Genomic DNA, 21,566 nt, shown 5'->3' on the forward strand with positions numbered 1-21,566 from the left:
AAGACAGACTAAACGGGCAACTTAACTTCACAAGTGTCAGGCACAAGCTACTCTTAGTGTCCCCACCAACATACGCTGCAACTGGCAAAAGTCTCTCAAAAAAGCTACAAAGAAAGCACATTTACAAGAACAGACATTATGCAACTGTGAAAATACCAAGGGGAAATTGTAGGATGTCATCATGGTCTCTGATTATTTTTAACACCCTTCTCATTAATCACTTTCACTCCATCATTTTTTTCCCCAGAAGGCTTCATTATTACTCAGATGCAGAAAGACAGAAGATTTTTCCACTTGTAACTAACTTGAATCTAGAGGTTTCTACAATATTCAATGTATCAATGTAACAGGATCAAAAGTAAAAACAGTAACACAGTTATTCTTCCTTGCTTCCTTGTTTAATCCCTCTATGAAACTCAAGTGTGGCCCGGTCTCAACTAAAAAGGCTGTTCTACAGACTGCATCAGAAAAAGTGATGGATAGAATAATAAAAAAAAATTGACATTCAGGGAAGTTGAAGAACCTTTCATTTTTTGTCATGCAGCAACTGAAGCTTTGGTTGCAGGTTTGATATGCCTTTTTGTATATTTTTTAATGAACAAGAGGGAAAAATCCATAACTATGGAAAAAGAATTACTACCTCTGAGGCCAGATGAAAGAGGTGAAGAAGTGTTTATAGCATCGACATCTTACCATCCAGATTCTGCTTTAGATTTGACAGTATATGATAAACTAATTAAGGGTGGAGTGAGTTTATTTTATTGAGCAAGTTGTCACTCTGAGAAAGAAAAACGAATGGATTCCTTAACATAGGCACCTGGATGCCTTCACAATTTCCCATCAGACACTAAGGAACTTAAAGCAGCCCTTATTTTGCTGTAGTTGTTTTGTCTCACATCAAAATGATGTCATGAAGGCCAAAAGTGGGACTGCGACAAGTGAAATGAGCAGTGGGCTTTAAAAAAAAAAGAGAAAAGAAAGAAGGAAATGCTGCTGCAAAACCTCCAATTTCTGTTGCTAAGTAGGTAAGAGTGTCCTTGACCTTGAATATGAGCTTGTTTCTTTTGAAATTACATCAAATGTTTGCATTACTGCCTTGTTGTTTAAGCAATGAAATCCCAAATTGGTGAAATCAGGTAACTTGGAACTACCCTTGCATGCCAAGGATTTAAAGAGTACTGATGCCTTAAAAAGTAGGGAATATATTATTCTCTGAAGTTAAAACAACAGTCTTGCTTGTGCTTGTCAAACAGCCCCAAACTTCTGAAGTGGAATAAATACAGTTTGCAAGCTCAATGCATAGCTAAATTTCCCTTCTGGCAATTATAACATCATTGACTTCAGTGAAATTACACTGGTGTAAAAGCACAGTGACCCAACAAAGAACAAAGCTGTGTATTTTTAAACTTGCACCATATGGTGCATAAAATGTTATGTGGTGAACTTGAACTGGTTTTGTCTGAGTAGAAGCATGCACCTGTCAGTGAAATTCTGTAGCAGAAAAAAAAAACCCCAAGAATTTTCCTGTGAATCATCAAAGAACAAATTAATACATGGCATTATGTCTCAGTTTATGATGAAATAAACAAGAAGGAACATATAAGGAAAATCAAAACTTAGAATAAACTTTACCTGTGAGATCCTTTTCTCTAAATTGTATTATTGGGAGAACCATTGTATCTGCAAGCTGTTTTGCCAGTTCAGAATGAAGAATATTGAGCTGAAACAGAGAATTGTTCTAAGACACAATGTAGATAAAAACCCAGACCACAGAACATCAAAACACACCAGCCATTTGTGCCCAGTGGATATAATGTACTTCAGTGTTTAAAATACATTTCTTAAAGTATCTGAGACTGATGGGGATGTCTCCCTAAATGCTTCATTCCTGCCTGGTATTTCCCAAGGATCCAAGAACTTTTCAGTTCCCACATAATGGATTAGGGCAATTCATTTGACTATTCTAATGCTTAACCCAACAGGATTTAAACTGTAATTATCCTTTATTAACCTGTTTTTGTTAAGTCTCAATGCCATGGAGTTACAGCCCCACCACCACAACTACAGTCTTCCCATGAACAAGGCTTAACCAGGACACAATCACAACAGGGGGCAACCACAATGAAAGGTCCCACTCAAATATTTTACCTCCACAGCAGTTTCCCATTCATGGTTTTGCAAGTGTTTCTACACTTCAGCACTCAGCTGTTTAAAAGCACCCATGTGACGCAATATAGGATGAAGGCAGGCAAGGCTCTCATGTCAACAGTGGCATGCTAAGAATATGAGATGGGTGCAGGCAGGACAGCTATCAATCACTGCTGGATCACCAGGAGGGTGATGAAGTGACATCCTGCCTGTTTGCTCAGTGTCCTGGATACCTCCAGGCAGCCTCATGCAAGTAAAGATGAAGTCAGGATTTCCCACAAGACAATACAATTCAATGCTGATAGAACAGACAATTAAATAAGCACAAGGGGAAGCTAACACACATAAAAGGGGGCCAAGGAATGGAACAAGTTCTTGTGAGGGAAAATGTGACTGACAGAACTGAGCAGAGGCTTTCAGCTTTCTGCCCCCAAATGGCACCATTCTCAAACCTGGGAAGGAGAAAGTTCTTGCTTTGATCTATTTGGAGTTCACATAAGCAACTACAAAACTTGTGATAACAAATGCTCCTTTCTAGTATCCCAAGAACACACATGCAGTAAGAAAAGCCTAAAAAAAAAAAATAAACCTTTGGGATTCCTCTCACTACATCCTTAGAGTTATCCATGGGCTCTAAAATTTTTAACTTACTTTTCGTCCCACAACCCTGTCTCCTCTCCCGAACAGCAGACCTCAGTACAGCCTTTCACCTTCTTAATCAAAGTTGGAAGCAGACCAATGAGAACAGACATTTCTGACGGCACAGCACTGCTCACAGCAGAAAGATTGCTGTGACAAATGAAACCTAAGCTAGAAGGACCTAGATACCACAGCCATATTGAAATGTTACATGGGCAGGTCTAACAAAAGCATTTGCAAACACTCCCAGTACTTAGCATCAACCTCCAGGGTGTGGAGGTATTCACTGCACACAGCTTTACTGTCTTCACCACACAGTACTGCAGCCTTCCCCAGACATCTCTGGATTCTGCATGATCTCACAGCAACTAAACTGCAACTCTACCAATTCACAGCTGCCTGGCATCCATACCTGGCAAGTTTTGGCTCAAACTGCGGTGTTTAAAGCTTAGAAATGTGTAATTTTAATATGGAATTAAATAAAAGATTGCCCCAGCCTAGATGACACATCCTTTTTAAGTCTCTTTTTAAGTTCCCTTAGGAAGTTCAGCTTTGCTCTGAGGATAGAATATGGGATGAAGCCACAGAAACATCTCTAACCATTATGGAAGGGTGGTATCAAACTTTCTTATCCAGAATGAAATTACTCTAAAAGCCAGGCACAATCTAGCCTTGAGTGGGTATCAAAAGAAGAGACCCAAAAAAACCCGCACTAATATTGTGTATTGTAAAAAGAGAATATTAGCAATTCAAATTACCTCATCCACAACTTTTGAAAAATAATGGAGGGTGGATATCACTTCTTCATCTCCTTTACCTAAGGCAAAATGCTGGAAATAGAAACACACATTTGGTCTATAAATCAGTAAAGATGAATATAAAATACATAAAATACAACACATTTTTTACTACAAAACTAATTAATATTTCTAGAAAATGCAACAAATTATAAAAATAAATATAAAAACAGAAACTCATTAATATACATTTTTTTTACCCTGCACTTACTGTGTTAAATTAAGTGTTAATTATTATTATACTCATTCTTATTATACTAATTTTAAAATCATAGAACTGGAGCAAACTGACTTGTATCTTCATAAATTTATTAATTCAGATTTTGCACCTTTTGGGTTGTTTTTTTAAATTTGCTTGGCTCTTTTCTTAAGATTCATCTTTGCTTGGTTCTTTTCTTAAGATTCTCAGAAATTACCCAACTCACTTGAACATCCTGGGGAAATCCACAACTGCCTTCACATGAAACCAAGTAAAGCAAATGCACTGAGCACTTCCAGAGAACACAGTATTTACAGAGCTCTTCACAGGTGTTGAGGCAGAAAAGAAATCAAAGTCATGTGCTGAACATACCTGCTTTTCATAGGCAAGGAGCTGCTTTGAAAGCTGCTGTGTGGCAAGACACATTTCATTCTACAAACAAAAATGACATGTTAACAGAAATAATGAAAGGTCCCTAGTGCTACTGTTAACACTACTTTGTTACCAGCTTCTTGACTGAATCTGACACTGCTTACACAAACATTCAGCTGTGTGCAAACAGCAAATCCCAAAATACCTGCACACATGTCCTGCTTTCAGTTAGGATAGAGTTAATTTCTTCTTAGAAGCTGTTAAGAGTGCTGTGTTCTGGATTCAGAGTAAGAATGGTGCTGATAACACACTGATGATTTGGATTTTTGTAAAGTTTCATTTATCCTAAGTAAAGGATTTTTTTTTTTTCCTTTTTCTTGAGCTTGGCCAGTGAGAGGGCACTCAAAAGAAACTGGGAGGGAGCACAGCTGGGACAGACAACCCAAAAGACCAAAGGGATATTCCACACCATGGACCATTGTGCCCAGTAAATAAATTAGGACAAGTATCTTAAAGGAAAACCAATCTGGGTTCAGGAAGGGAGCTCAATCAATTAGTGGGTGGTGAACAATTGCAATGCACATCACTTTTTTTTCCCTTTTTATTATCATTATTGTAATTTACCATTACTATTGTATTTTGCTTTATTTTCAATTATTAAACTTCTTTTATCTCAAAACACAAGTTTTACTTTGATTCTCCTCCCCATTCCACTGGGGTGAGTGGGACAGAAAGGGGGTTGAGCAAGCCCCAGAAATAGGACTGCTAGAACTTCCAGCTGAGCTTAAACCATGACAACAGAGAAGCAGAAGTAAGAGGTACATAATTCAGATCTATAGTTTAACTACTTTGAATAGAGCTAAGATTTGGGATTTGAGGCTTGGGTTTCCCCCAGCACAAGAAAATAACAAAAACTAGAACAACCTCAAACACGTAGGCTGCCATACCAGCTCAAGAATGCTTCATACATAATCATTTTCCCCCAAAATCTACATCAATAAGGTGAACCAGAAGATGTGCCTCCATAATGCAGTCATACTCAGGGAATGTACCAATGTAATTACAGCACTTTAAGTGGCTACAGGAGCACAAACCAGCACATCTCTCTCCTTCTGAAAGTACACACACATCTAAGTTGTACTTACACCAGGTAAGATTTGTAGGGAAGGTATATAATTTTACTTGGCAGCTGGAAAAACCAGACAAGCACTTCGATATATCAATCTTTAATCAATGTATTCTTAACACTAGCATATCAGCTGCTCTGTCCCTGATTTGTCAACAAGGACTTACAACAAGAATAAAAGCAAAAAGGGAAGGGGGTAACTGACATCGGTCTTAACCCTTATCAGATCTTTCTCATGCTCAGAAATGCAAAAAACTAGTAACTTTAATTTTAAACCTTAAAAAACTATTCCTGTCTCCAAATATATAAGGCCATAGAGAGTTTGTAAAACTAGGAACAAATCTCTGAACCCTTTATACTAGGACTGACACAGAAAACCATTAAAACTGGGACAGAGCTTGTGTGCTCTCTTATTGTCCCTTGTCATTCTGAGCAAGCAGAGCCCAGCACAGAGAACTATCTGGGCCAGAGACCCTGAAACACCCTTTGCTTTGGCCTGCTGCCGCCTGTGACATACTGCATTACAGCCTGGTGCTTCTGCACCGCCTTGGCATGCCAGGACTTCATATGGGCAGCAGGGCCCAGCGTTCAGTCAGTGTTCAAGTGTGCCCAAGTGCTCAGGGAAATAAAAAAAGTCAAACCAAAGCAGCCACAGCCTAGGTACCAGCAACTGCATGTGAGCACATGACAGGAAAAGTTGAATGAGATAATTTTGACCATCTTAAAACCGTGGTGGTAACACTCAGAGGTGGGAGGAGATGGCACAGCAGATGCCTTCTGAGGTACCAACAGGAGGAGTTCAGAGCTGAGAATGTGGGCCCATGCTTGGATCATCCACACCCCATGACTATTCTCACTTCACAGTGACGGATTAGTCTTATTTCTTGTCTCAACCCAATTAGTAATAAGCACCACATTTTCACACAACAATAATGCCAATGATTCCTGTAAGATTTGCAGGTTGATTATGCAGATTATGTAGGTTTTTTTCTTTACACAAATACTTGGTATTTAAGCATTTCCCAAGGCAGAGGATGGAAAAGGATGTTCTGCCTTATAATGAAAAAAACCAAATCCTGTTAAGGGGTCAGACATGGATAGGAATGAGCTTAAATTATCTGCTCCCAAGCAGTAAGAACACCAGAGAGACTTTGCCACCTTCAAAGTGGGAGCTAGCAAGCAATGAGTTTATGACAGGGAGGACAGGACTCCCTGCAAGTATACAGAAGACATTAAAAGCGTTTGTTTGTATGCATGTGGGAGAAAATTAAGATTAGAAAAAGAAGCAGAGGTTCTCAGACCTGGCATCTTTTTCATAAACACAACCTCAGAGATAGTGTTCTTGCAGCTCTTACTCAGTTCCAAGTCCTCACACAGGTACTGTGATGCCAACTGAAAGCTGTACAGCTGGATCAGGGTGAGAGAACTCTTCTGAAATAAATCAAGTGTCAGAAACACGCCTCTTTCCCTGTTTGTTTCACTTTACTTATTCCTGCAAGCTCTGCAGTTTTGTGACCTGCTCTGAATCCAGAGAATACATGCTTCTGGCTTAAATTTCCTAAACTAAAAGACGCTTCAGAATAACGGGCTGATAAAAAAAACAACCAACCAAAATCCCCAACCCCTAAAGAACCCTGGCCAAAGACATCCTGTTCCTTTGTGTCCACCATCCACAAAGCTTCTGCCAGTTTGGTTTTTAGACTCAATCCTCAATTTCCTCACTTAATATTCAAAGGGCATCACTACTCATGCGTGTGGGGAAGTTTGAAGATGAGCAGTGTAAAGAGATGTGTGGAATAAGCATTTTATAGGGATCACCACTCCCCAGGAGTGATCTCCAATATGTGACAGGATAATGGGAGAATACATAAACCCTGAGGATCTCGAAGGGGTGTAAATTAACAACACCTTAACAAGTACACAATCAGGTGACAACAGTTAATTACAGACCTCAAGCAGACATTCATAGCCTACTACTCCAGCTACAGAACAAATTGAGAGATGTGCCTGACGCAAAACTTACTTTGGGATTTTAGGCTGATTTGGGGACAACCGTTCCATGTATTACTCACAACCCACTACTGCCAGCTGGTCATATTTTTCATTTATTGGCTCAGTTCTTTGTGTCAGAACACCACAAACTTGTTACTCCATCCTCAATCCCTACCCAGGTGGAAAAATGAATCCTGGGTCCTTCATCCTCCCTCCCAACACCTGCTAGACTTAGTTCCCATTAGAGGTACAAAATCATTAACTGTATTATTTGGGGAAAAAAAAACAACCAAACAAAAATCAAACCAAAACACACCCCAAAACTGTAAACAAATCAAGTTAAGCTAGCAAGTTGAAACACAGTCCATTGCATAAGGAACAGGAAGCAGGCAAAGTGCTCTGCTGACCTAGTGGTAATACTGCATTGCTAAGCATACTAATCTGGGAAAGTTTGGTTTAATCCCCCTCCCATTTCTTCCTAATAAGCCTTTTCCCCTCCCCCTGCCCTGCTGCCATTCAGTTCCAAGACTTAGAAGTTATTTGCATTGCTTCAATTGACAGATCCAGTAAATCCAGGCAAATTATTTTAACAGGTTTTAATCTATTTCCAAGGCATTTTCCCATGGATACAGCAACACTGATGTCCTTTGTCCTGAAGTGACTGCAATTCAATACACCACAGCAAAAGAAAAGCTACAATACATTCCTGACTCCACATCTCTTCCACATTATCTTGACATTTCAGAATTCATCACACATTTATGGAGTGGGAGAGCTATGAATGCGACAATATATCAAGCAAAAACTCAATAAAATCCCAAACATAAATTGAAGCCTTCTAAATGAAGGCAAACTTAACCAGTATTGGGCCATACAAGTACATTCATTCACACTAGATGGTTTTATTTAACAGGGAAGACATCTCTGCAGCATTAGTATAAAAAAGTGTACCAGAAGGAAGAAAAAACCTTATGTAAACAAGTATAATGAAATCAGTAGTGATTACAGATGTGTTTTTTTTTCCCCTTTTCTTTAACCCTGGCTTGCATGATAGCCCTAGGAATAGATTTCTATGAGTCTTGTTCAAATGGATAAGGTAATGGAAGTGGTGGCTTGAATCTAGAATTAATCTACCCAAAATGAATAACAGCTGATTTAAAAATACTGTTTAATTTTCAAATTACTTCAATACCTGACCCAGCCTTCAAATAAGCCAGTGGTGAAAAAAAAAAAAGTCCAGCTTATTTTCTGAGTTAGTGCCCAGAGCAAAGACTGGCTGATTCCACCTTCTTCATTATCACTTTTATTCACTAAGCTGTTCATATCATCAGAAGAGACTGATTTTTCTACAACCTCTGTATTAAAATATTCATGCCATTTACAATTTCCCAGTGAGGCAGTCCATCCATTTTTAGGATCTCCGTATTTTTCCAAAATAAACTCTGAGGACTAATCTGCTGAAATCCGAAGGTATTTCTGTAGACAGTTGTCTAACAGACTACAGATTTGAGGCCATGTAAAGGATTAAGTTGAGCTATAAATTAACTTCTAAAGACACAGAACTATTCCAGCATGCCCAGTTCCAATCCAAATATAATGAAGCTTTCTGCAAAGCAACTGTCCTACTCCAGCTACAGTTGGCATTTTGAAAACTACAACACAGAACTGCCAAAGGCTGCTCCATACAAACAAGCATGACACTGGTAAAGGTATTTGTCCATGCACTCTGTATGCGCAGAATGACACACAATACATTTTGGCTTACATCTGGGAAAACTTGATGCCTCATCAAAGAGAAAAAAGACCCAGGAATGTGGTTGAAGTGGAAGACCCATGAGGTAGCTGCAGCCTGTCCACCCCTTCAGAACTCAGCACATATTTACCTTCAAAGTCAGACACAGCACAGAAAGAACTGCGTCTTGATACAACAGTTTTAGGCAGCTCTATTTACATATGCTTACCTTCCTACAAAACAGAATTATCCAGCAATCTAGTAAATGGCACAGTCCCACAGGCTTAGGTTTGCATATTAAATGGCTTGGAAATGTGAACCCAGGGTTGCAGAAGCTAAGCCTCACTGGGGTGCTCAGGCTGCACAGCACTTTACAAGATCAGGCTAACATATGGCTTGCCCTGGTGCTGATTCACAGCATGGTTTTCCATCCTTACAAATGAGAACAGCTCAGCAAAGGATCATCCAGTAGCTCCAAGGAATAAAAGCCACCAGTCAAAGCTCTGCTGAAAAACACCAAGAGCAGCTACAATAGGGTGTACAGTAGCTCAGTACAGAAAGAATCTCTTCTGTCAAAACAATTACTATCAGCAGGATATCCATACATTTATGCTGCCTCAGATCTCTAGATCCTCCTTAGCACAATGTTAACTTGCTTCCAGGCACGGTGACAATGCTGACTTTATAGGCAGTACTAAACCCAACTCCCATGCTTTTGTAAATATATTAGTTCTCATGTGGTAATCTTCTGCTCATCTCTGTCAGCAAATGACACAGACAATGACATTCATATAAGGTGAATATGCCTCAGGAAGGTAAGAGATATGATGCAAACCTACGAGTATGGAATAATAATACATACAGTATTTCACAAAAGTCAGTGATGACAACTGTAATTTATTGCAGTTTGTCCCATTCTAACATTCTGTTGAAGCTTCTCTATGTTGAACTAAAAGTTTATAAAATTCTAACTTAATTTTTGTTCCATTAAAATGTTTTAGGAAAAAAAGTTCTTATAATTTGAAAAGGCAACAAAATTGTTCCCTTAGACATGAAAAGAAAACAATTAAAAGAAAAGCTGTATCACTGCTTACTTGCTAACTATGCAAGAACTCTCAGCACCCGGGGTTAGCTATGCAACATAATAAATATGAAAGTCCATGCATAGCCTAAAGAGCCTGACACCCACCTATTGAGTTACAGCCTTCTGAAGGCAATGCACAGGAAAATCAAACAAGCAGCACTGCTGAACAATGCAGACATGAGGGACCATGAATTTGCAGAGAGAAGTAACACTTACAAAGCACTACTTAAAATAACTCGACAGATTCAAGCTGTCCTGACACCCATGTAATGTGGTATCTATAAACTAAGACTATTCCATAACAGTTTGGAGTTATGGAGTTTCTCTAAGAGTCTGGATGTAAAAAGGCAGTAAGCTCCAGAGGTTGTTGCTGCTTTGCCTCTGCGACTCTGGAATCACAAGACAATTGCTCACAGAGACAGAGATGCTGAACAAGATCATGCTTCATAATTCTCATGGTATTCCCTCTCCAAATGTATTGATAAAGACAACATGTGTTTCTTTTTACTCCTCTTCTGACATCACTGCCCCTGTATCTAGACAGGTTTGTCAGGACTCATGAGATGAAATCTCTTTACAATGACAAAATACTGCGTCTTACTCTCACCCGCTCAACTGTTTATTCCTTCTAAGATAGACTCAAGAGTCTCCTAAATTTACTAAAGGCATTTTGATTCCCAGCTCAGCCATTTCTAGAGCCTGATGGAGAATTGGAAATGACAGTAAAGCTCTGAAAACAATTTACTATGACAGTGGTCAGGAAAGTAAACTGGGTACACTTTGCTCATACACCATTGCAAGAACCTCAGCATTGTAAATTAAGCAAATTGCATTTTCCAACAGTCCTTGTTTGCTGCTGCCTTATAATATTTTTCATTTATCAGGAACTAAAACATCCAGACAAACACAACATTCACAGAAAGCAGCAGTAATGTCAGATGCAACATCAGGGCTTGCATGCAAGAAGGAAGCACTACAGGGATAAACTCTATAAGGAAGAGTTCCTGTATAAGACCACTACTGTGGTAACTATTTCAGGGTACTGCAGCACAGCTGGGACACCTATAGCAGGAAGCAGAATATGTACTCACACAGGTGTGGTTTATTTGACAAATATAAAAATGCTCCACTGTGCTTTATTGTATTTAATCACATTGGTTTGCCAGATCAACCAAACCTCACTCCTCCAGTGCTACTTTTGGGTTCTGTGACTTCTTAATCAGGGCATCAGGGCAACCTCACTCCTTAAGTACTGCTTTTGGGTCCTGTGACTTCTCCTTTATCAGGGCATCACACACTGCATCTGCCTTGTAGCATCACAGCCCCTTTCTCACTAAAGAGCTCCATGTGCAGAAGAGTCACCACCTGATCCCATGTGGTGTGGGTGCCTAGGAAGGTGAGAGCACTGTCCTCATCCTGCAAAGCAACCAGAGGCTTGTAAAGCACTGAGGGCCCTGCAGCCAGGGCAATCTGCTTCCCATGCATCACCCAGCTGCAGCACAGGAAGAGCCACTGCTGCACTGGATGCTGCACATCCCTCCTTACACTCTTTTTAAAGTCCTGCTCGAACACATGGAAGTCTGAAAAGATGTTTAAAAGGATTCCTACTTTCCTAAATGTTTTTAAAAAAATATGGCCAAGTATTTATTTTTCACACTTCTTTCAAATGCACTGATCCAAGTGCTTAAAGCAGTTTGAGCGGTCACTTAACAAATTTAGTGTGGCTCTCTACACAGAGCAGTGTTTTGAGACAGCTATAGACAGCTATAAGCATACATCCACATGGTTAATTAACAGCATGCAGTTGGTACTAATTGCTACTCCCCTGTGACTTTGCACAGAAGCAATGTTAACTGTTGTTATTTGATCACAAGCCACAGTGGTTTGAATTACATGAAAATCTGAGTTTTCATCACAAGAAACACCAAACTTCTAGTAAGCTAGCCCCAAAAAAATCTTGAAAACATGGTTAAGACATCTGAGAAATCTTAAAGTTCAGAAGAAAAACTACGGAAGAAAACAAAATTAACATTTTTGTAAACTGTCATAAGTGACAGTTTAGTGAGAGGGCATAAACCCTGAATTTTCAGTACTGGAGACTGGTACAACCAGTCTCAACCACTGCTGCTTTGTCTGACTGTCATGACAGTGATCCCAGTCATTTTATGGTCATTGCTTTAAAGTAGGTCAGTAACTGTAAGTCCTATCTTACAGATATGGAAATCAGAGCAGGAGATGACAATGACTTTGCAAAGAGAAAATCTGACTTTGCAGAGATAAAATTTAAGCCAGGGAAATAAAAAGGCAAATTCAGAAGGTTTCTCAATACTCTCAGCTTTTACAGAGTTGGCAACACCTGCTACTGAGGCCCAGATAACACAGCAACAAAAGCGCTTTTTCTCTCTCTCAAGTTGTGATTAGGCAGCCAAGAAATAGCACAAACATTTTTCTTAACTGTCCATTTATGTTTAGTAGGCAATTCAGCATTATCCTTCTATTTCTACATCTCAAAATTGCATCAAACTCCAAAGACCTATTTCAAAGAATATATCCAATATTCACAAATGACTGAATATTTACATCAAACTAAAGCAGTACTCAGGAAAGAAGTGGCCAAAAAGTGCTAGAGAAATGAAGTAGACTCAGTAGTACTGCAAAATACTGACGGGTAAATATACTGAGAAAATGAGAAGAAAAAGGAAATGTTGTAATTGTGGTGAAACAGAAATGGAGAAGGCTAAAAACCAAGATGAAAAGGAAGATGCAAACAAAAGCAGAAAAAGCTTTTTTTTTTCCTTGAATCACAGACCAGAGCAACCACTTCCTAAAATGACATCCTAAAACGTCATTATCAGCGGAAAGGGGCATGCAGCCCACAAGCTGGACATTGAAAATCAGATTTATCTCCTGATTCCCTTCCTCATCCATTTCAACCCTATCCAGTCGTTGCTGTCAGATTCCTACCACTCAGTGTGCCCATGCTCTTTGTTACTCTTAAAGCACCATGACTACCGAAATGCCTATCCCTGACTTTCAGTGCTGATTTTGTGCCACCTCTCGAGCCCTCCCTGAGACATGCCCTGCATCATTTCCTATGTACCTAAGCGCTGCTGGCTGCTCTGCATTTCCACAACATCCAGGACATGAAAACTTTGAAGCTCTCCAAAGCTGTATCCTCCAGGTATAGGCAGCCAGATCCTGGAGAAATGGTTCTTCACTGTCAAACTATCAGTCACCCAAAGAGCAATCCCACCAAATGGACATACACTTGCAGTTGATTCATAACTGAGCTGATTTCTAATAATGTAAGGATTAGGCACTCTTCAGGGAAATTCAAAATACTCCTGAGCTCTTAATCTCTCTGTGTACTGTGATTTACTGGTTTAAGTATAGAAAAGTTGTTTCTTGTAAACCCAGGAATTTAACCTACATAAATACTTGCAAAACTTCCGTGAGACACTGCGTATGTCTTTAAAGACCCAGATATGGCATTTTGAAACACCTAATTTTATGCACATGGGAATCAGCTGCACTGAAAATCACTCAGATTTACATTTTCCAAAGCACTGGATATAATTTCTCATACAGGTTTTACTTTCAAAGGGATTTAGTCATCTAGGTCATGTAAACACTCTAGAAAATGTTATTTTTCCAGATCCAGCTCATTTTTTTTTTTCTCAACTACTGTAGGCACTTGACTTTAGTATGACCCAAAGTGCACATCTGCTCTGTAATCAATGGACATGGGCAGTTCCCTCCACAAGGTGAGTCACAGCATCAAAGTCAGGTACCTAAAGTCAGTGTGCAGACCTGGGAATTGTGTCTACATTTTGGCAAGCAATTTTGTCATGGCTGGCCTCCCCAAAAGGTAAGGACACAGCACAATTTTACTTTGATTAATTGTTTGGAGACACAGTAAATAACTCTTTTTTTTCATAAATACGAGTTTTCTGAGCACCAAGGCAGGAAGAGGTTCAGCTATCAGATGAAAAACACCCACAACTCCTCTTAAACCACAGAAGGTACATGTACTTAGCAACTTTAAAGTAAATAATAGCATCATAATAGCAATTTATCTTCTACTCCACATTGAACAAAAGAAATAGAAATGAAAAATTACCTGGGCACCATAGACTCGTTGCATTGCCTGAAGCAACTGATTTGTGTATTCAGTAAGGGTTCCTGCATCTTCTTCAAAGACACTGAGCAAAGAACGAGTCTTCAATGAAAGAAAAAAAAAGCAAACAGTTTTTAGTCCCGAGTGGAAATATTAAAAAGAACCATAAATAACTACAAAGAGATGGCAGTAAAAAGTAAAAATCCAGCAGAAATAACACGCCCTTGACTTGCACGATTCTGTTTATTCAGAATCTCTAAACACATGGAACATCAGTTCTTTTATTAAGGACAGGAACTGAGGCACAAAGAGTCAAACTGATATAATGTTATGGCCACATCCCGACTCCCAGGCTCTTGTTCCAACTAATAGACAGTCCTTCCAACATAATTAGGAATGTAAAAAATCCTGAGTATCTTCCTGCTGACAACAGTAATTCAAACCACGTTAAGGACTGGGGGTCAAACACCACAGCTTGCTCATTTTACTTCTCCAGTGTCAGACTGCACTGAAAGCATCCCTTTCCAGTGAGATAATTTACACTCTGTTATTCACTCCCCACTGTCTTGAGCAACTCTTAAGGGGCCAAGGCCAAAGCGAGCTGATGTCACTGGACCAAACAACTGAGTGTTCATCTCCAAGAGGCACACAAGGATACACCCACTTGGAGATAACCCTGTCCTTTCTTCACTCTGCTAACTCATCCTTGTCAGCAAGCTGGAAGGGGAAAGAAGAATTTGTGTTACCTTAAACAAATTCCCTTGGTTTGTTTTGGTGCAATCGTCAGGAATAAAGAATTATGTTGCTGAAACAGCTCCCAAGAGGGAAAGAAAAGACATTTCAGAATAATGCTGGGCTCCAGAATTTGCTAGATCTTTACAATAATTAAAGAGGAAAGACTGTCCCTTTAACAAAATCATGATCCATACTTAGTCTTAGCTTTGATAAATCCAATCTATTTGAGGCTAACTGGAAATGTCTCTCCATCTGCACAGCTAACTCGTATGACATTAATGAGCTTCATCTGCTTACATGAGGGGCATACATAAACTCCAGTACTTTCACAGACATGTCAGTCCTGTAAAAGAGCAAGTGCTTTATTTATCTCCCTACTACAGGAATCTCTAATCGACCTGAAGCATCCAGGATTGAATTTGGGAAATTTATTTTCAAAGTTTTAAGGTACTCCACTATTTTAACATAAGGCACATGCACTTCCCTAAGGCATTTATTCTTCTCTGCAAAACTCACTGCCCAAACTTTCTTGTCCTGAAAAAGTCAGCACCAGCATCCTTCAAGAATCCTGGCCTGTGATTAACTATCTTTCCATCTCTGCTGAGAAGTATCTAAGCCAGAAACTAGTGCTGCTCAGCAGTTAAAATACGTGACCTGGGAGGCAGTCTTTGGGTTCTCTTTGGTACCTTCTTACCCTGAGTAACTTTAAAAGCTCGCAGCAGTTCACTCTGCTGATGTGCTGAGTTGCTACAACACTTCCTACCTGAGAGATGCTGGCAGTTAGGGAAGCTAGTTTGAGATCCTAGCATGTAACAGAATATGCATTACAAAGTATTGTTTTCAAATAAAGTGAACATAAAAAACAGAGAATGGAGAGAAGTCCAAGTCGATGAAACAGATACCAAGAACCCAAATGTTAAAAGGACCTTTGTACAGAACTCCCCTGTAAGGACAGCAGCATGATTTCAAGAGTTTTCCACACTAAGATATTATTTCAGTAACTGAAAACATAATGATTTTCAAAAATATCTGGTTTCTGTTTGGTTTTCAATGATGTATTGAAACAAACAAAATAATGTCAATAAAATATCTTGTATCTATACAGCGCTCAAGCTCTGTTACAAAGGAACATGAAAAGTACAGGGTACAAAGATGGTGAAAAAATAAATCTGGGGAAAGCAAAAATTATAAAATTTGACATAATGTTTATCAAGCCAAAACTCAAAAGTTATAAAGAAATTGCCTGAAGTAGGCCACAAATCACACACTTCGTCCTGCTGGAAAAGGTTCCCAAATACAGGAATTGTCAGCTACATTTGTAAACTTCACTGAATTTTTGCAGGCTCAGATTTTTCATTTGTCTAAATATGGCTTGAGGTATAACAGCTCCAGGAACCAACTTCTGAAAGTCTTGGCCTCTGTTATTAGCACATTGTTCAAAAATAATAAAAACAATAAATGATTCAGACAGTTTGGAAGTTATTCTTGGAAACTTTAACATTTAAGAATACCATACAAAATTCACTGCAACAAAATACCAAGATGTGTGTATTTTCTTTGTTGCTGTTTCGATAAATTTTGGAATAGCAGCTAATGCTGCTGAAATAAACCAATAATCCAGATATTAAGCTAACATTTAGGAGGCCCCATTATTCACATTATCTCCACTTCTGGAAAGATAATTTCTAGCTTCATGTGAGTACTTCTCTTGATTTTAGCATGACTGCTGACATGATTTGCTCTCTATTTTGTAGCCAAACACCTCAAAATTAAGACACTTCTTATGGCGTCTTTCAGCCAGTGTCCGGAGACAAATCAAGACAAAAGTACTCTATTGATGAGTAGAGATAAATCAAGTTCCAGAAACCTGATGAAGAAATAACTTTGGCATAATTCTCCTTGGTGTTGCATGTAAACCACATACTTCCACAGATTATAAAAAGTGAGGTTACAGCCTCATTTCACCATCCCTTTGCACTCCTGTGACTGCACAGAGCAGAGGAGAATCAGGTTCCTTCTCACAGAAGTAAATGATCCTTATTGCTTATTTCTGTGGAACAAAGACTAATTTTTTGCCTTGATTTTGTGAATCTAAAGTTCCCCCAGTGAAAAAAAGTCATAAAAATAGAAAAGACTGAAAAAACCCACTCCTGCTTCCTTGCATCAAAAGAACATATTTTAGCAACACTGGGACATTATAAAAATTAAACAATGTCCCTCCCTCTGAAAGTTGTAGAGCTTGAAGAGAAAGCAATGACCAAATCAAGGCAAAACATCCTGCCAGTGCTCAAGTTTATGTGTTGCCTGGTATTCCACTGATTGCAAAGGAGACGTTGACAGCCTTCATTTCAGGACACAGGAAATATTGCGACCTCCAAATCCAGTTCAGTGCATTGTTCAGCTGCTTTCAGTCAGTGTTACTTTTTAATCATTGAGGGAAGTGTTGACTGAAGAAGTAAATTAGTTCACTTCTCCTGCACATCAATTTCTTCGGCTTTAGGATGCAGTAGATAGGTTAACACTAAAAATGTTACTAACTACCCATAATAAATCTGGCACATTCTGGTAAACTGCGGAACACAGAAAAGTTCAGGCTGGTAAGGAACTCTGCAGGTCACCTTGTCCAAACCTCTGCTCCAAGCAGGGCTGACTTTGGTGTAACATCACGTTACTCAACACTTCCTCCAGCACAGTGTTTAAAATTCCAAGGACAATTACAAATACACCACATCAAAGAGATGATGGAAATCCTTCTTACTAGAATGGGATTTCATGAAATAACAAAAAAGAACAGGATAAAATGAGGCAATTAAGATAAGACCCAAGGCTCATTAAGTCCTGACAGGTGCACTTCAGAATGTCTCACGACAGACTCTATAACACCTTGCAGCAATCTGCTCCACAGCTTACCTATTCATTCCTCCTCCTGATCCATCAGCAGACAAGTTAGGATTACAACACAGAGTTACCTGGGAGCTGGACCCATACTGATCCACCCTGCCCTCATTTGTTCTTTACCCGCTTCACCGACTACTTTCGTATCTCTATCTGCACCACGCTTTGTCTCCAAGCACACCCTCCGCATCCCTCCGTGGAATTTCCATTCTTTCCCCTTCCCTGTTACTTCTCTCTTCCACTCAACCAGCCCCTGAATACATCAAGACGTGGCATGTTCTTCTCTGTGGGGCTTCCACAGTGCCAGGGGTCCCTTGTGCAGCTGTGTCACATCGCGGCTCCTGGCGGCGGGGCACGGGGCGCTGCCCTGGGGCGAAAGGAGGAACATCCTCCCGCCCTGCCTGCACTCAGGGAAGGAAGGGCAGCGACCGCCTCTCCTCGTTCCTCTGATCCCTTCAGAAGGTCATCTGCGGTGGGATCCGCCTCACTTGTCCTCATGGGAGCTCCTGTATGGGAACTGCGGCCCTTGAGGAACAGGGACATCAGCGGTGACACTCCTCCAGCCCATTCTGTCACCGGGGCCAGGTGACTCACAGCGCACAGGTGTCCCTTTCCCTTCGGGGAAGCCACGGCACCGAGCCCTGCCCACCTGTCCTTCCCCGACACACCTCGGCCGTTCAGGGCAACCCTTACAGCACCGAGCGCGCACCCAGACGGGACGGTGCGAGGAAAAGGCCACAGGAGTTTCACTAAGGGCTCTGAGTAGAAAGGGCACGGTGCCCCCCGCGCTGGGGGACGGCCGTCGTCCCAGGAGACCCCGAGGAGCAGACTCTGCCTGCTTTTTCCCCGACGAACTCCCCGCGGGACACCAGACCTCCCCCGCGGCCGCACGGGTGCCGTCCGCCCGCCTCAGCGCATCCCCGGTGGCTCCGGCCGCCGAGCTCGCCCTGAGCCACCTCCCCGCACCGCCCCCGGCGCCCCTCTCCCCTCCACGGGACGCCGCTCCCCAGCCCTCGCCAGCCGCCAGCCCGCCTCAGAGCGCTCAGGTGCGTCACACCGACCGACCGAAAACCCACGGACGGACGGGCTGTCCCGGCAGCGGTCGCTACCTGCGGGCTGTCCTGCAGAGCCTCTTCCAGGAGGAGCTTGTCGACGGCGGGCATGTTGGTGCTGCGGCGCGGCGGAGCCCTGGCAGGAGCGGGGTGAGCGGCGCTGGCACGCCCCGGCGGCGGGGCTCGGCGGCGTCCCCTCCCTCCCTCCTTCCCTTCCTCCGGCCCCGCGGGGGCGGCCGCGGCGCTCTGCAAGCACCGGGCACGGCCGGACGGCTCCGCTGGCGGGGCCGGGGCCGCTCACTCCGCCCAGTTCCCGTCCGCTGGAGGAAGCGAGTCACGGGCAGGGCGCTGGGGGAGGCTCCCTGCCGCCATTAGCTCGGCGGGCGGCGGGACACAGGCCCCGGTGGAGGGCGGCAGCGTGGAGGGGCCTCCCGCAGCTCCGCTCCCGGGAGCAGGGCGGCGGAAGGAGGGATGCAGCAGGGATATCCCCTCCGCTGAGATAGGCTGTGAGGGTGCGATAAAAACCCGGGGAAGATCACCCCCTTCAGCCTGAGCTGGCGGGGCTTGGGGACCTGCAGGTGCGGGCGAGCCCTTTGCTGTGCTCAGGTGCAGGGCAGGGACACTCCCCAGGGTCAGCACAACCGCTTGTGTATCGTGGCATCTGTATTTGTTCTTGGTCCGTGGACAACTCTGCAAGCGAAACTGTGGGACCTCGTTGTGCTCCAGACAGGCAAATCCCCACACAGCCATAGCCCGTAACACCATAACCCTTGGGCGATTACAAGGGATGCATTTTAAGGTGCTAGTCCTTCATGTCCTGAGTTATGATTTTTATGACTGGCTTGATGCTGTCTTAATTGTGTTGGATAACTCCAGCATTTGGACATTAATTGTGATGCTTAGTTGAACAAAATTAATATTTGCAAAGTAAGCACAGTTTGATCTGTGAGCGTTTGATTATGTACATGCTTTTGAAGGGTGTCCATTGCTTTTAGATGCCTTAGTTTCTCCAAAAGTCCAGGGTTACAGATCTTGCAGGGAAGTTGCTCCATTCTTGTCAGCTGTAGCTTTTGTTGTTCCAGTGTGCCTTGAGATAAAAATGGAGGTACTCAAATCCAGAATCTCACTTAAGAAAAAAAAAAAAAACAAAACCCACTTCTGAAGACTTTAGGAAGAATCCTGCCAATTAAACAGAATATGCAAACAGCCGTACTGGCTGTAAGATGCTACTATCTTGGAAGAAATGTCACAGTCCTCAGATAACTCACATTGCTGCCCTCTTTTAAAAGAAGGAAAATAATTTCAAAAAATGCAGCTTGTGTTGTAAAAGAGCTCCAAACTTGAATATTGGCCAGCTTTTTGCATCTAAGTCCCAGTGGATTTTTCCACTTCTGTCATTCTTAAGCAATAGCAAATATTTTATATGACAAGGTGATTGCTAGTAAGGATTGAGGGTTTTTTCCTGATTAAAAGACTTCTTGTGGATTGGCTGGATGATTGTTTGCTTTAATTATATATGAGAAAGACCATTGAACCCTGTAATTTTGGCTAAGGTATTTCTGTGTGTCTGACATTGATTGGTATTGCTTCTGAAGCTTGTGATGGGACCTTTAACCCAATGTGCCAAGCTGTAACAGTGGGACTGCTCCACCAGTCCTGAAGTTGGACTCCCTGTTCCAGGCCTTTGAGTAAGAACAGAGGTCTCACATTCAGTTCCTTTTCTTGCCTGAATAAAGACAGTGAACCATAATAAAAAATCTCCAGCTAATACCAAAAATACCAAGGATGACAGTATGTATTTACATAAAGAGCAAATAAAAATGGATATGGATTTATCATAATAATGTTTCAGAGAATTTTAGAATGGTGAAAGAGGTCAGAGATTTTTTTTCCTACAGAATATGAAATAGGGCACCAGTTAGGCATTAGGCTTAAGAATCCATGATCACATCTGAGCCAATTTTGTCAGTGTGTGTTAAATCTTATTTTTCTTTTATCAGAGATTTTGAAAATGTTACTTGAAATTAATGGAGAACAAGAGAACCATGCTTCATCAGATTATCTGTTAAAGTAGCTTCAGGGCATTTTTTAATATTTCCCAAATACTTAGTTTTAGTTAAAACTCTTGCCTCTTTCTTTTCCCCTCTTGTCTTGAAATAGTTCAGCAACAGCTCTTACCCAATGAATTGAAGTATTTCCTTCACCAGGAAAGCATTGAGGTGGTTTGTGGTTTTATTTCACATCAGTGCAATAACCTGGAAGTTTTTTTCTTCCTTTTGATGGCTTTATTTAGTTTGAGGTTCAAGAGTGGAAGCCTGTTGTCATTCAAAAGTTAAGGATAGTTATTCCCAGAACAGGTTCTACTGGTTTTATTTGAATAAAATAAAAAGCACTTCATTAACTTACTGAAGGCTGGTGCATTTTACTAGTTGTCATTCTTTGTTGCATCATTTCTTACACACCTATAAACTTGTCAGATTGCTTATTTATAGTGATCAAAATCTTTTTATCGACCTTCCCCAATACAGTCTAGGTGGTTTTGAATTTCAGAGTTTCCTATTTGTAATTGAAGTTAATTTTCCAGTCGCTTGGTTTTATTTGGTTTCAAGAATTACTCTTCAGTTTTGGTAACTTCAAATAACATTTCTAGAAGAATTTAAATAACCCACAGTACTACC

General features: G+C 41.2%; 1 protein-coding gene across 1 annotated transcript in view; it reads right to left on the reverse strand.

Moving 5' to 3' along the window:
• The window catches only part of LOC131591719 (DCC-interacting protein 13-beta-like), a 33,111-nt gene extending 14,017 nt beyond the window's left edge, over nt 1-19,094 (reverse strand). Inside the window, exons 1-5 of the mRNA XM_058862702.1 lie at nt 18,946-19,094; nt 14,210-14,308; nt 4,156-4,215; nt 3,546-3,617; nt 1,633-1,720 (exon numbers count right to left, since the gene is read on the reverse strand). Coding sequence (XP_058718685.1) covers nt 1,633-1,720; nt 3,546-3,617; nt 4,156-4,215; nt 14,210-14,308; nt 18,946-18,999 — 373 coding nt within the window. The 5' untranslated portion in view covers nt 19,000-19,094. The remainder of the gene's footprint in view (nt 1-1,632; nt 1,721-3,545; nt 3,618-4,155; nt 4,216-14,209; nt 14,309-18,945) is intronic.
• Between the last annotated feature and the right edge of the window lie 2,472 nt (nt 19,095-21,566).

The sequence above is a fragment of the Poecile atricapillus genome, chromosome W, assembly GCF_030490865.1.
Source record: "Poecile atricapillus isolate bPoeAtr1 chromosome W, bPoeAtr1.hap1, whole genome shotgun sequence".
Classification (NCBI taxonomy): Eukaryota; Metazoa; Chordata; class Aves; order Passeriformes; family Paridae; genus Poecile; species Poecile atricapillus.